This window comes from Manis pentadactyla, chromosome 1 (genome assembly GCF_030020395.1).
Source record: "Manis pentadactyla isolate mManPen7 chromosome 1, mManPen7.hap1, whole genome shotgun sequence".
NCBI classification, from domain to species: domain Eukaryota; kingdom Metazoa; phylum Chordata; class Mammalia; order Pholidota; family Manidae; genus Manis; species Manis pentadactyla.
The window spans coordinates 169,293,924-169,310,183 of record NC_080019.1 but is presented as its reverse complement, the minus strand read 5'-3'; the positions used below and the strand labels follow the sequence as shown (position 1 = coordinate 169,310,183).

Sequence of the window (16,260 nt, the reverse complement as noted above, 5' to 3'; positions counted from 1 at the left end):
GCAGCACCATGATAGTAATAGGTCTCCTTTATTGAGCCGTGCCTGTGGCAGACTCTGTGCTAAGATGCAGTATCCTTATGATCTCATTTAAATCTCACAGTAAACCCGAGTTAAGCATGCTTAAATGCCACCCACCTCCCTTTGCAGATGAGGAAATTAAGTCCTAGAGGTGAAGTAAGTTGCCAATGTCTGAGTACTTATAAGAAATAAAGCCAGGACTTGAAGCCCTTTAAAAAATACTTACTGGACTTTTCCTTATTTATAAGAAATAACATATAGCACAGTGGCTAGGAGTAAGTATTGCCATCAGAAAGCTTGGATTCAGGTGCCATCTCTGACTCTGAGCTGTGTCCCTTGGGCAAATTAATCTCATCTTTCCCTTCTGAAAGTTAGATTTAGTAATATATCCTTACGGGGCTGTAAGGATTAGTGAGGTAAATATATGTAAGTATGTTAAGAACAGGACCTGACTCACAATCAGCATTGAGTGATGATGACTGCCAGTTTTTCAGTGTACAAATAAATACACCATTTCTTCTGTGTTTCCAGATGTTAAGGACATTCTGTAGCGAATTTATTGTGTTTTTCTTAGATTAACAGTTCGACCCAGTGCTTTACATTTAGAGGAATTTCACCTGAAGAGATGTTTGGAGGTTGAAAGAGAACATACGGAGAATATTATTTGAAAATGTAACTAACATGCTGTTTAAAAACAAGTTTATCCTATGTACACACAAAACTGTTGCATAACATCATGGAAACCAATAAAATATAACAGCCACTTTTAAAATCAATTTTATTAAGAAATAATTTACATGTAATAGACAACATCCATTTAAAGAGCACAATTCTTGGCAGTTGTATATATACACACAAAACTGCCATGGCAATTAAAACACATTTCTATCACTTCCAAAAGATTTCTCTTGTCTCTTCGCGGGGCATACATCCCTTTGCTCCAGGGCTAGGCAACCACTGATCCGGTTTCAGTCACCAGTTTTGTTTGCATTTTACATAAATGGAATCATATACCATGTGCTATTTTGTATTTGCCTCCTTTCACCATTGTTGAGAGTCATCCATGTTGTATCAATTTCTTCCTTTTTACTTACGAGTAGTTTTACATTGCAGAGCCTATTTATTTCGTTCACCTGTCCATGGCCATTTGGATTGTTTACAGTTTTTGGCCCTTGTGCATATAGCTGCTGTGAACATTCACATATACAAGGTTTTGTATGAATGTAAGTTTTTGTTTCTCTTGGGTTTATACCTTGGACATGGAATGGCCTGATAAATGTTTCACTATTAAAGAAACTGCCAAACGGTTTCCCAAAGTGCTTGTGACCTTTTACATACCCAAGAGCAGTATATGAGAGTTCCAGTCACTCCACATCCTTACACATTCTGTGCCAGCAGTTTAAAAAATTTTATCCATTCCAGTGGGAGTGGAGTGTGTGTTCATCTCCCTGGGAACTATCGTTATGCATCTTTTTGTCATGTGTTTATCGACCACTCACATATCAGATGTGGTGCAGTATTCAAAGTCCTTTGTCCATTTAAAAATTTAGGTTGCTCCTTTTTTTTCTTACTGAATTATGAGTCCTTTATATTCTGGATACAAGGTGCTTTGTCACATATTACTGCGGTGTTGTAGCCATTTTAAAACAGTGTTTTGTAGCCAGTAACATTAGGTATTTAACAATCAGCATGAGCTTTGGTTGTGCACCGCAGAGCAGCTGCAGAGCAAACTGCTAAACCCACAACTCTCTCAAGCTAAGCCTATACTTTAGTGGGCAGGTATCTTCAAAAGTATTCAAAAGACATTTCGTTTAACTATCAAGATAACATAATTAGGATAATTATAATTATAACAATAACAAACTGGATATAAAAATTAAGCTAGGATAGTAAACCAGTAGAATGTTAGGCTTTTCTGTGTTTGGCTTTGAATCTGGGACCTGGGCCACGAACAAGACCGGACCAAACGGTGAGTGAGGCTGAGGGTCCCAGTGGCACCGCGTGGGGATTTCCTCACAGGCAGCTCGGGAGGCGGGGAGGCCGCATGCGCCCCACGGCCCGTCAGTCTCCGCCCATAGGGAGGCGGGGTGGCGTTGCCGTGGTAACCGCAGTAAACGGAGACCTCCGGCTGCTGCTGTGTCTGGGGGCCGGCCCGTCCTTTCGGTAAGTTTGGACCCGGCAGCCGGGCAGTTCCCACAACCTCGCCCTCAAATCTGTTAGCGAGTCAGGGAGCAGTGAGCCCCACTTAGTCTTATCTTAGGCTGAACGAGTGTTCTCCAGGCTTTACTGACACAGGTTCCTTGTTCTTCCTGCGGTCAGGGCAGCAGGATGACTAGCGTGCGCATGCGTGGACTCAGACACAGTGGGCACAAAGTGGACTCGGTTCCTACCTGCAAGGAGCTCACAGTCCCGCCGGGGCGGAAGGGAGCCGCGAGCTGGAGAGCCAGTTAGGGGCGGCCACGCCGGGAGCAGGGGTCTGGTGGGAGGGTAGGCCAATCCGGACATCTTCAGCTCTGAAGATCCCATATCATATTCACTGAGCCTCCGCTGTGTTTAAGAGAATACGGAGTAATTATAGTAAAAGCCATTTTCCAGTACCTACTAGGTGCTTTATATAAACCCATGGTTCTTGACCCGGATTCTTATCCCTGGCTGCACAAAAGAATTACAAAGAGAGTGAGACCCTGAGAATGGTATGTTGTAAAATTTTTTCCAGGGGATCCTAAAATGCAGCCACAGAGAACTATGGAAATAAAAGATCTCATTTAATACTTACAATAGGTCTGCCAGACAACCTATCACCCCTATTTTACAAATAAAAAGACCAAGAGACCCTAGGGACTTGGCTAAGTTAACCTTTTTCCTTGGCCAAAACCCAAGTCTGGCTCCAAAGCCTCAGTAGGTTACACACAATTTCCCAATCCTGTTATTCTAAAAAAACAAAAACAAAAATCAAACAGAAACCCTCTATTCCATATCACCGATTATATTGCTTATCTCCAGGAGATGGGAGCCTGGCTACTTGGCCTGTTGGACTGCTTCTCATAGGTTCTTCAGTGGCCTTTTACGACCCAAAAAAGCTAAGAGAGGATCTCAGTATTCTTTCCCCCCAGTGTTGCTATTGCTGGTTCAGAACATGGGACACACTCCTTGGGTTCCAGTACTTTCTTTCACACTGTGCACAACTTGACATTAACTAGGTTTGTGATATTGAAGTTTATTGCATGGTAGTATTAGCCCTCTGAGGAATGTATTATTTATGATAGCACAGGATGAAGTGTGGTCCTTTTGTCTTGACACCAATTTATGTCTTGTTGTGGTTCAAATCCTTTGTTCACAGAGTGCTTGTTACCATAATTGTTTCTTACCCACTTTATGATTAACTTGAGTAAATTTAACAGGCTCTTTCATAGAATATATATCCAGTTAACATTCAGTTATAGTATGCTAAAAATAAATGTATTTAGAAAAGAGAAAAATAAAGGGTGGAAAATGATCATGAAGCTTTTATTGGTTGGAAGCAGGAAAAAAAAACTGTGAGTTTAAATCATTGAGAAGTACTTGCCCTACCACTGCTGGCTCTGAAGGCAGCCATAAGTCAGGGAATGCAGGTGGCCTCTGGAAGCTCAGAACAACCCCCAGCCTACAGGCAGCAAGAAAGCAGTCCTACAACCACGTGGAACTGCATTCTGCCAACACCGGAAGGAGCCGGGAAATAGATTCTTCCCAGAGCCTTCAGAAGTGCAGGCAGCTCTGCCAGTGCTTTGATTTCGTCCTTGTGGGACTCCAAGCAGAGATCCAGCAGAGTCACAGCTGTGCCTGGATTTCTGATTCACAAAACTGGGAGATAATACATGGGTGTTATTTTAAGCTGCTAAATTTGTATGACTGTAACAGAAAACCAAAACAATGCCTATTTATAGACTAAAGTGTTAAGCTTGCAGATTAAAATTTTCATTTAGATCTTAATTGATTAGCAATAATAGAGTATCAGTTTAGTTCTGTTGGCAAACCCAATGACTGCCTTATCTCTACTTATCTGGGGCCTGCAGCAGACAACTTAGAGAGTAGTTTAGTTTCCTTCCGTACCTTAAATGTTGATTTTTATCAAGAAAAGCTTTATCTACAATTGCCACTTCAATCCTGGCTATCAGACTGTCCTAGTTGGGCTCAGCCTCAGATGGAACTGAATCAGTGATTTAGAAGAGAAGTTTATTCTGAGACTATCTTAAAGGAGAATTGTCCATTTCTTCTTAGATTGTAAACGATTTGAGGTCAGGGGCTCTATATTGCTCATCTTTATATCCTCTGCAATGCCTAGCATAATGCCATTTGTGTGTAAGTATACTCAATAGCTTTAAAAATTGGATTGATTTAAATTATGAAGAACCTTGAAAAATGACAATTTTTGTATATTCGTAGTTATCTGAATGAGTTTATTCATAGTATGTGATAATCTGCAACCAAGCTATAATAAATGATATTGCAAAGCAATGCCAATTATTTTAATTATTTAAGTTAATTATTCAATTATTTAAAAATCACTGACTTGTGTAAACATAGAAAGCAAGCCTGTGTGTCCAAACTGGCAGAAATTTGTAAATGCACTGATGATAGAATTTAGATTTTAAGACATCTTGCTATTAACATTTTTCTGTTATTTAATTCCTATTTACCCCCCAACCCCAGTGGCATATATTTTACAATCAGGTGAGAGGAAGGAAGGAAGGAAGGGAAGAACAACTACTAAAAGGAAAAGAAAACACATCACACACACACACACACACTTTTAAAAATAAAACATCATCTTGGTAACTCCCAAAAATGACTTCAAAGTACTAACCACAGAATTAAATAACCTGAGTTTTCCTTGATAATAGCTTATAGGAAAAACATTGAGATATTGTACTATTGTCCCCCAAATGAGAGTATCATTATGATGTCACTGCAAGGAAACAGATAGAATGAGCCCTAATGTCCAGGGAACTGGAGTAGCAGTCATACTGCATTCCCCACTGATCATGTATTGTATGTTGTATCTGCTTTTGGCACACTAGATTTTCTCCAGAGACCAGGAAGATATAATAATGCACTAGTTTAATGAATTATCATAGCAGCCTTGTAAGTAGTTTTTTCTTCATTTCCACTTTGTATTTGAAGAATTGATATAAAATTTAATTAGCTAGTTATGTGCAAGACTGGGATTCAAACCTGAATGCAACCACCAATCTGATTCAGATAGAACTACCATTATATTCTGCCTGCCAGCCATGCCGCTGAAGAATGTCAAGGAAATATTGGGGTGTTTGGTGTGGAGAAGTGAAGACTTAGAAGGAAGATACAGTAGGTATTTTCAAAGATAGGAAGAGCTGCAATAGAGAGAGAGGACGGAGAGAACCTGTGTATCACTCCCCTCCTTAACACCCTTCCATGCTTTCAGTTGCCACAGAAATAAACTCTAAACTCCTGAGCACAGTTTAGAGACAATTTTAGGATCCACTCCTGCCTCATTTTCAATACCCATTTCGCTCTCCTACTCTAGGCAGTAGATGCTTTCAACCCTTCACAGCCACTGCCCTCTCTGGAGTTCCCTCTGCTTAATACACACTTCCCCATTCTGTGCCTCTATCCATCACCTGTGTCTCCAACAGCTCTTCTTAACCACAAAGCATGGTTTAATGTTCTTGCTATACTTTCCTTTTTGTAGCACTATTACACCTTAACTGTTTAATATCTATCTAAACAACAACAACACAAAATGCAGCATCATATCTCTCTAGTTCAGGACTGTAATTTAGTGCTGAACATAAGACTTGAAACAGTAGGTGGCCTCAACAAATATTTTAAAACTGGAAATGATTAGTAACACCGGGGGAATTTGGTGATGGGAAGAGAAAGAGGAAGAGGTGGGGATGAGCAGTGTTCATGGAAGGATGGCAGAGAGTTAATTTTTTTCTTTAATTTTTAAAAAGTGTTTTATTAAGGTATTATTGATATACACTTTTATGAAGCTTTCACATGAAAAAACAATGTGGTTACTACATTTACCCATATTGTCAAGCCCCCACCCATACCCCAATGCAGTCACTGTCCGTCAGTGTAGTAAGATGCCACAGATTTACTATTTGCCTTCGGCAGAGGGTTAATTTTAATGGTGACACTTTTAGGGAAAAGGTGGATGTGGGTGGTGTTTCACTGTGGACCTCTGGAAAACCACGATGACTAGTTTGCCTGGAGAAAGGGACTGTTTGACTATATTTTGCCATACTGCAGAGGTCTCTCGTGGTGGCTGTACCCTCCTGCTGGTGATGTCATCTCAGATAACTGTGCAAACACACAATTATTGACATATGGTATTTGTAGCTTCTAGAGTTTGTTAGGGGGGGAAAATACGTTAATGATGTCTGATCTACAGCTTTACCCCTTTCTCTGTCTCAATTTTTCCCTTACAGATGAAATGAAGGAACCAGATGATCAGGATACTGATGGGGGGAAATCAGATAGGTCAAAGGATGATGGAAAACAGTCTCAGGGGTCCTCTAAATCCGCATCAAGATGTAAGTAAAAAGTATAATATACATGTAGGGTTTTCATTAAAGTTAGGTAAAATAATTTTTAGAGGGTGCATATCTAAGTTTATACAACAAAAATGGTTGTTTAATTCCCTTACTAAACTCTAAGTTCTTTAAGAGCGGAGTCTGTGTTTTAATTGTTTTACCTCCAGTTCCTGGCCCATAGCACTTGCACCATCTCTGTGTTGATAATGACCTATCTGCATATCTGGTTCTGCTCTCTCCTGTGAGGTCTACAAAGTGCTGAATGGACTTTTCTAATACAGTGGAGTGGGAAGGGAGGGACATTGGTTTTCAGCCCTGGGTCTGCCACTTAAAGATGCTTGATCTTGGGTAAATTATTTCATCTCTCTGAGCCTCAATTTTCTCACCCATTAAAATGATAAGTGTGAGCTGTCTTAGGATTACATTAGATCATTTGTGGAAGGATATCATAGACTGCAAATAGCAGGAAAGGTGAGGGATTTTGTAATAGGATTTTTAAGAGATGACTAGTTTTGTCTAACTGGGCATCATGGTGCTAGGTCTCTTAATGGAACCTTGCCTTTTTTAGCTCTAATCCTAAATATAGTTTATATTGTATAATATATAATATTATATAAATATGTATATACACACACATATGATGTAATTTTAATTATTCACCTAGAGCAGATCAGGTCCATTGGATAAAGGGAAGAAGAAACAGAAGCTCATGTATAAAATGCTGGGTCATAAAACAGAAATTCCAGTTGGCATTTCTCTGGAATTGCAGCTGCCGTGCCCCCCTCCTTGGTCCCCACACTGTGCTTCCTCCTGCCCCCATCCTTGTTCTGTCTCCATTAGTCTGTCAGCTCTTCTACTGGCTGGCCCTGCCATCCAGGTTTTACTGGCTTCTAGTTCTATAGAAAATGGAGTTTGTGATTTTGGCTTTCATTGTCAGTGTTGTTTCTAAATCATTTCAAAGAATAGAAAGCTAAACACTGATTTACACTTCAGCCCATACGCTTTCCATCAGTCTGTTTTGGGATTAAAAATCATAGAAATCCTCAGTCATCATCATATTGCCTGGATCTGCCGCTTTGCCAGTCTGATTTAATGTGCCTACTCCTTGCCAAGTTAGTTTTTTTCCCCCCCAAACTACACTTTTTCGATCAAGGCCACAACCCTTCTACCAGGCTCAGAATATCCCTTCTTTTTTCATTCTTCTTTTTTTTTACTTCCTTCATCTGTACTCACTCCCATTCCTATGTTACCAGTCCTTTAACGACGCGCCGCCATTCTGGATGGAGACCTACCTCGTCTAACGGCAGCTTTAAGTTCTTTCCCAGGGGGAGGCCGGCAGATGGAGTGTTAAACTTATTTTATCTCAAGATGGGGAAGTAGTCTTCGACAAGACAGAGCTAAGATACTGTTAAATGGTATTGTTGGGGAGTAGGATTCCCCCCTGGGGGACGTCAGGCAGTGTGACCCATTTAGGTACCCGGGATTATTTTCTGTCCATCCAAATGCATGAATCCTACAGAACCCTGTGCTCTTGTCCAGGTAATTGGCTTTGCCCAGGTTTCCCACTTCATTCATATTGGCCTTCTTTTACCTTCATCTCAGTTCTACTAGGTGGTTTTACTTGATTCTCGTATACTTGCCATTTCTGTCTTGTCCTTTTGAAAGTTCACACAACCCTTTCACCTGCTTGACACAGTGTGTTGTAGCCATGTTTAGACTTGATCTGAAGGTTAACTTATGCACAGGGCCATTCTACTCCTATTCCAGTTCTCTTTTTCTTCCAGCTTGTCCTGAAGCAAATATTTTAGTTTATTCCTGGGATATCATTCAGAGTGAAATAGTCATACTCAGAGAACATTATTCCCAATAAGCATAATTTATTTCGACATAAAAGGTCATTAACAAATAACAAATGTTGGTGAAATCAAACTGAATTGAAAAAATGATAGCAGCATACTAACCAATCTGTCTTTATCTTTTCTTCCTTGTCAGTATACAGTGATAGGAAATATTTTAGAAATGAAATGATAATGGAGATTACAGAAATAAATAAAAAGCCCTTCCTGTGAGTTAAAGTTACATGGTGACCAAATAAAATTATTTTTCTAGGAATTTTTGAGTATTAAAATTCATTCAATTTACAGCACAAATTGGAAGTATGAGCTACTTTGAAAATAAGTCAGCGCTTAATTCAAAACCTAGAAATTATTAAAACAAATTATTTTAGCAGTCACTGAGAAAGAAGATACAGCTTTAGAAGATACCACAGATGAAACGTTTACTGAAGGGGAAGAATCATATTTAGCGGGCGATGACTCACATGAGGAACCTTTGGAAAGAAGTTCATCTCAAGATGATTATGTGCAAAGCACTGGAGGTAAGTGTTAGTATTTTCTATTAGTAATTTTTATTTTATTTTCTATTAGTTTTCTAGTAGTAATTATCTCTGTTTTAAAGACGAATCACCCCAATTGAACAGCTGTAAATCCATAGAAAGAAAATTTTGCAGGATCTGTGGGGGTGATAAGAGGGAAAGCGTTTTATATATTTGATGGGTGGTTTCACAGCTCTGGATTTGTATAGTCCATTTCTGAGGAGCACATACAGAGCTCTCACACTCGGTCTCCTGGCAAGCAGATGGTCAAAAGAACGCTCTACCCACATTAGGAGGAATACGTCTTCCTTGAAACCGGCTGGGAGTCTCTCTTTGAGGCCGCCGACACCGTGACCGGAGCTCAGCATGCAGGCGGGCCCGTCCTCGCACTTGCGCTGGTGGGTGGCATCCTCAGTTTGGGCCAGAAGTGGTCCTAACTGCTGGAGCATTGCAGTCAGGATACACTGCTCCTGCCATTGTGAAATAACAATTTTAGGATTCACCAACATGCTCTTCTTAGTTAAAATGTATAATTTTTTTAGAATCTCAGTATGTGGAAACCTCTGTCCCAGCTACAGAAGAGGCAGAGGAGGAAGTTAAGAAGAAAATACCTGATATCTTCTTCTACGATTATATGGAGCTAGTTTCGATGCCTTTTGTGACTCCGAATTTGAACATACCACTGGATCTTCTCACACTTGTGTATCCACCCTGGTTGCATATGTATAATTTTGGGATTTTAGCTTCTTAGGTCAGGGATTGGCAAACTACAGCCCATGAACCAAATCTGGCCTTTGGCTTGTTTTCCTAAATAAAGTTTTATTGGAACATGGCAATGCTCATTCATTTACATTTTGTCAGTGATGACCATCACTCTGTAAGGGCAGAATTAAGTAGTTATAACAGAGACCAGCTGGGACACAAAGCCTGAAATATTTACTAGCTGGCCCTTCACATAAAAGTTTGCCAACCCCTGTTTTAGGTGATTCTAAGAAGCTTGGCCCTTAGAGAAGTTGAGATAAAAATGCATGATCTTAACTTAAACTAAGCTTTTGTTTGATGCCAAATAACCATAAAGAGAAATTATGCTTTGCTGGCTGTCCTTCCATGAAGCATGATGTGAAGGGAACCGAAGGCCTCTTAACCCTGTTTACCTCCTCTACCAGCCTGGCATCCCTTTTTCAATGCCTGTCAACTTAAAATCATTGATTGATTGTCCTTCTTTAAACACTGATGTGGCCATACTTAGGCTTTAGTATTTTCACATTATTTATCAGATGAGTTATCAGGGAAGACAGCCTTGAGGAGGTAGGGCACAAGATAATAAGTTTTAATTGGTCTAGAGAATAAAAGTCTATGAATAAGTGTGAAGGTGGCGATGGTTAGGTTAGCATGGGGATTTATGGTTTGCCATCACTTGACAGTGTTAGGTTCGTAAGGTGAGTAGTTAGTCTCCACGAAGGCCCTTGGCTAGCAATTTAGTGCGCCTACTTCAGAGGGGCTGTGGTTATGACCACTGGCTGGCCTTTCATAAAAGGTGTGCTTACAGAGATAGGACAGTGTATTTCTGACTCAATTTTACTTTTTATATAAAAATAAACACATTATTATTATTATTATAGCTTCTGACTCTGTTTCAATTCCAGGTGTAACTAAAATGAATTCACCCTGAATCTTGAAACTTGGAGTTTCTCTCTTGAGGGCTTATGTGTGTATGTGTGTATGGTTTTTGGACGCATTACTCATAAAAGTTATGCTTTTTTCTAGTCTTTTTTTTTTCCAGTGAGGTGGTTTATCCAAGTCACCGAAAGCATTACTTAAAGTACAAGTGCTATGTTACATTTCCGGACCTACTGCATTATTTCTGTGTGGAGAGGGGCTTGGGAGCATCTGTACTTGGAAAAAGCTTCCCCAGTAGTTTTGATGTGGTGCCTTCCGCAGTCCCCAGCAGTAGGGACCTGCTGCTCCAGGTTTCAAGGATCTCTGTATTAGAGAGGTATGCCTAGATCCTAAATAATAGAGTCAGAGGGACCTTGACTTTTGCCTCGATATATGAATCCTTTCTCCTCCTGTCAGATGAGTGGTTATATAAGCTACAGACTGTTCTTAACCACTTCCAAAACCAAGGAAGTCACAGTGTGTAGCTTATTCCATTTTTGGATAGCTTACAGAATTAGAGAGCTCTTACAGGCCTTGATCCAAAATCTGCCTCTCTGTAATGACTTAGTCTACTCTCTAGAGTTGGAACAATTATAATCTCTGTTTCTTGGAGAAGCTCCAGAGAGGAGCTGTCGTGTATCCCCTATGTACTCTTCTATGAACAGCTTCATCTAGCTCTTCAGATCACAGATTCATTCACATTTCTATATAAAATTCAGTTTTAGGCATTTATGTCTTTAAAGTTTATAAAATTCCTCTTTCTTGAACAGATCAAATGCCATGTAATGTTTTCTCTCTTTCAGTTTTAACTATTAATCAATGAGATAGGTATAGTTACATATAGTTGCTTATAATTTGTATAGAGTTCACAATGGCATTAAATTTTTCTTTTCTTTTTTACATTCTACATATTCTTCTTGTAAAGAAGTCCACATAATTTCTTTCTCTGAAAATACTTATGAATAAGGGGACTTGTCTGCAATCAGAATTTTTTTAAACAGAGACTCAAGAAATAAAAATTTCTCCACTGATCCTTCAACTTTTGTGTTCAGCAATTGATTCTTGGAAAATAAGAATCTAGTTATTAAAGATATACTCTGTAATATATTTCATTTGCAGGCCATAGTTTTTTAATAGGTTGATCTCATTTATTTACCTATTATATTTATATCTTGGGTTGTATTAATTTGAATGTGAATGTAGTAACAATGTACATTTAAAAGATGTTTCAGAACTCAGACGTTTTAACCTCTATTTTGAATTAGTGGTCTTACTCTATAGCATAAATGCATACCCACATATACATACACTCATCTCCACACCCATACACATTAATGAGCTCAGAAGAGAAATGTTAGCCTATTCATTACATGTATTTTTATATACTGTTCATTAGTCACTTTTCATAATTTACTCTATGAATTTAATTTCCATTATATTTATGTGAATTTATTACAGTAGTCACATTATCCCTGAATTTCACAAACATGTCAGAATTTTAAACATCTTATCTTTCAGCATCAAGGAAGAGGCACATAGGATACTTTTACTATATTCAGTCAGCAACCGAGCAGGCCCTATTAGTGCAAAGCTAACAAAGACCCAGACTTCTTCACACATTATAGTGTGATTTTGTTTTAGCAGGATAGAGGAAAATGAAATTATTTAGGTGACAAGTTTGCTCTATAGTACCCCAATTGAAAGTTTTTCTGTAAACAAAATGGGCTTTTAGGATTTCCCTAGGAAAATTAAAATATTGAGTAACTCAGAGTATGAGAATTTTCGTCTAATTTAAAAACAAAGTTGCATTATTAATACATTAAAAAAAAACCCTCTGCATTTCGGAGTAAAATTCAACTACTTCCTCCTTGAATCTTTATCTTAGGGTGTGGATTTAAAAAACATACTTAGTTCCTTGCTTTTCCTGTCTCTAGGGTGGTTACTTTGTTTCACTGCTTTTCCTTAGCAGCTTTCCCGCAGACATTCCTTTGGTTATGACTGTAGAAAGCGGGCCAACCTACAACTTCTGGACAGCAATACTGTGATGTACATAGCTGGGAACCAGCTGATCCTTCTGAATTTGAAAACCAAGGAACAGAGCTACCTGCGAAGTAGCAGCAACAGAGGGATTGGTGTCATTGGGGTATGCCTTCGGTAACTTAGAAAAAAATGCACTGTTTTGGCGGTTTGCTCTGTGCACCAGCCAGACTGTTAGGTGCCAACACCTGGCACGGTATTGTGGGATTACATGTGGTGCACGGCAGTCTGTTCTAAAGCATCTTCAATTCAGTAATTACCACTATTAGTCTCACTGCCATAATCTCCATGCAATATTGTAGTATTATATTACTAATATTGTTATCTCATTTTGTGTATGAGGAAACTGGGGCTAATAGAAGTTAAGTGACTCCCCCAAAGTCAGGCAGGTTTTTTTCACATCAGACACTCTGTTGCTGTTCTGATGAAATACTGAGCTGAAAAACACAAGTGATAATTAAAATAATAATTCAAGGTAAGTGCCAGATACGATGTAAGTATATAATTGAACATTAGGAGATGAAGTATAGATTGCACATTCGGTCACTTCAAACAGTCGACAAAGGCTTTGGTGTGATGTGGAGCCTGTCTCTTCCTTTCTCCCCAGGCTTTTGCTCCTGTCAGTTGCCTTCTCTCTTATATCTTCTGCCTCTACTTGCTTCAGCTTTTCACCGTCAGTGTAACACATGCTAAGGCGACTTGTTCTCTGGTTAAAAGGCCCTCTCTAACCATGCATTGTCTTCACCCAGTGAGTTCTGATCTTCCCTTTAAGGTTAGGCTTCTGCTGTCTTTGTCCCTTGCTGAAGTCACCCTTACTAAGGTGGCTGGTGGCCCTGCTAGTAGCCAAATGTGAGGAATTTGATTAGAACCCTTTCTAACTATGTCTTACCTGACCTCTCTATACCAGTTGGCCTGACCTTGCCCCTTGGTTGTTTTCCTACCTTGTTCTCCTTAAAGTTAGGTGTTCTACCAGTCACAAACAGCCTGAGGGACACCTCTCTTTGGTGTCACGTGAGGGGCATCTGCTCAGATGAGGCTAGTGAGAGAGTGAGGGGAAGGATTTGGGGTTCATACAAGCAGCAGTTCTATATGAGATGCCCAAGAGGGTTTCTAGAAGGACCATGATCCAAACACAAGTGTGTCCTGCTCTTGTCCTTCCTGCTGGGTGTGAGCAGACCAGAGGGAACTAGAAGCTTCTGGGCCCACCTCACCGCACCCTGCTGAGGAGGAGGGCTTCCAGCGGAAAGGCTGATGGGCTCCTACAGAGACACTGGGCCACATCAGCAGGGAGTAGTGGGAAATACTTTTGATTAGTTTAGCTGGGACCTGACAGGGGCATTTAGATTAGAAGTGGAGGTGAGTGAGGAGGTTCTGGGGATTCTTGATCTGAGGAGTGAAGCAGGAATGGCAGGGAGAATGGAGAAGGTAAGGAGAATCTGAGACCCACAAAGAGAACTTAGAAACAGGATATGGTGAGATGGAAGAGTGGGTAATCTCATGCTTGTTTCTTTCTTGAACATCTATCTATATATAGCATGTGTACATGATAAAGTCCCTATTGTCAGGGGCTTTTGTTATAAGACTACTTAATTCAGCAAGAATTTATTATATAACGTGTGTCCAACACTACTCAACATGCAGGGATTTAAATGGTGAAGAGTTCATGACTTCTATGAATTCAAATAGTTTAAAATCCATCTAAAGAGATGAGGCCCATATTAAAGAGCAAAACCCATATATACAAGCACATGATACTGTGTGGCTCCAGCTGTGTGCAAATGTCCATGGGTCCAATGTGAGGGTCATAGACCCTGCAGAGGGAAGTCATGGGGTATCATGAGCCCTGGGTCCAGACCCACATTACTGGCAACACCCAACTCTCACTTATTTCTTATCACATTAAAGCCCATAACCGTTTTGAAAAATTTCTCTTTTTCTACCCTGTTGTATAATGATTTGGTTTGTAATCAGTAATTAGAGGTGTAATGTGGTCAGGAATGCTAACCCAATCCTCATTCAGCTGGACTCTGAGCAGCTGTGTGTGCATGGGAGCTATTCCCCATGGGCCCTGGGGCTGTTGGTGCCTGGATAATGGCGGGGCCTTTTCACATTGCCCACATCACTTCATTTTTTCTGAAACAGTTATCCTTTCATGTATGAGAAAAACTCTTGCATGGCTGTGAGAAGCCTGTGAGAAATGTGTTTTAGGTCATATAAGCTATCCTCCAGAAAATACAGAGTGTAAAGTAAATGACTTGCTAGTTCCAGGTCTCCACTGAAAATACAGCAAAACACTGAACTTGACCCCACAGCAGCTTCTGGAAAGGGCAGAAAAAATTTTTTAATTATTATAGACAAGATCTAGACAGATGAAAGATTTGCCTGAATTCCCATTCAGATTTCTGTGACCACATGTCCTACACAACATTCCTTTTAAATAGGGATCTAGAGAGATACAGTCTTTACCCATTTCCCTCTAAGTCCTTGGGATTTACTATTTTCTAGTTCCATTTTCTTCTTGGCTTCAACACCTGGCTTGAGTCTTCTCTCTCATACATATCAGCTGTATAACTGCAAGTTACTTAACATCTCCATGTCAGTTTCCCAGTCATGGAAATGATAATGGTATCTGAGCTCAGGAGGTTGATGTGAGACTTAAGAGAATTAATCAATATGAAACTTAGTGTCTGGCACATAGTAAGCACTCAGTAAATGTTAGCTGTGCTCCGCATTATCATTATCTCACTGAGTGTCCATCCTATAAATGGAAGCCTTGTTTTGAGTTGAAGTGATGGGTATTTACTTGAATGGAAGAATTAAAGGAAATTTTTCAGCAGGAGTCCAGTCTATCATAGATCTGATGGCCCCATGTGCGGAGGGAAAAAGTGCTACTTACCTTGGGTACCAGGACTTCCAGGGCTTTTTATATCCAAGGAAAGCTCCTTTCTCCTGGGTATGTAATCAGGAGTTGTGAAACAGTAACAAACAGAATTTCTAAAAGTACAAAATGTGTTTTAAATAGTTTATATTTATAACAGCCTATTTTTATTTTTGTTTGTATTTTTTGGCTGCTTTTTTACCAATGAACAAAAAAACAGGACTGAACATACGATTCTATCCAATTTATATGGCTATCATTTGAAATGCTGACATAAATAGTTTACCCAGGGAATATTTAGTATATTTTTCTCTGCATCTGGCTTGGAAATATTGTCTTTCTCACTTATAATAAGTTTACATTCATAGGTGGTAAGTTTGTCCAAGGTGAAAAATTTTAAATATAACCTACTCTGGAAACATGGATTTTTCTATACAAAAACCTAGGTTGATTTATATGCAGGGGAAACAATTCATCTAACATAACTGTTCTCAAAGAGTGCTCCCTGGGTCGAACAGCAACACCACCTGGGAACTTGTTAGAAATATAGATGCACATTCTCAGGTTCCAGCCCTGGTTTACTGAGTCAGAAACTCTGGTGGTGGGGTTTGCAATGTGTGCTTTAATAAGCCCTCCCGGGGATTCTGATGGACACTAAAGATTAAGAACCACTGTTCTAGCTTTTCTGTTGGCAATTTAAAAAGTTGTAGTTTGAAATGACTCTATTAATAAAAGTA

The 16,260-nt window shown here is 39.6% G+C and overlaps 1 protein-coding gene across 3 annotated transcripts in view; it reads left to right on the top strand.

The window, feature by feature from the left end:
• The first annotated feature begins 886 nt into the window (after nt 1–886).
• Nucleotides 887–16,260, top strand: part of CFAP44 (cilia and flagella associated protein 44) — a 98,881-nt gene continuing 83,507 nt past the window's right edge. For 2 of the 3 annotated variants that reach the window (XM_057502641.1, XM_057502629.1), the window contains exons 1-5: nt 887–2,181; nt 6,471–6,575; nt 8,803–8,952; nt 9,492–9,651; nt 12,589–12,751. In XM_057502641.1, coding sequence (XP_057358624.1) covers nt 6,476–6,575; nt 8,803–8,952; nt 9,492–9,651; nt 12,589–12,751 — 573 coding nt within the window. In that variant the 5' untranslated portion in view covers nt 887–2,181; nt 6,471–6,475. The remainder of the gene's footprint in view (nt 2,182–6,470; nt 6,576–8,802; nt 8,953–9,491; nt 9,652–12,588; nt 12,752–16,260) is intronic. The other variant, XM_057502638.1, reaches the window with a different exon arrangement.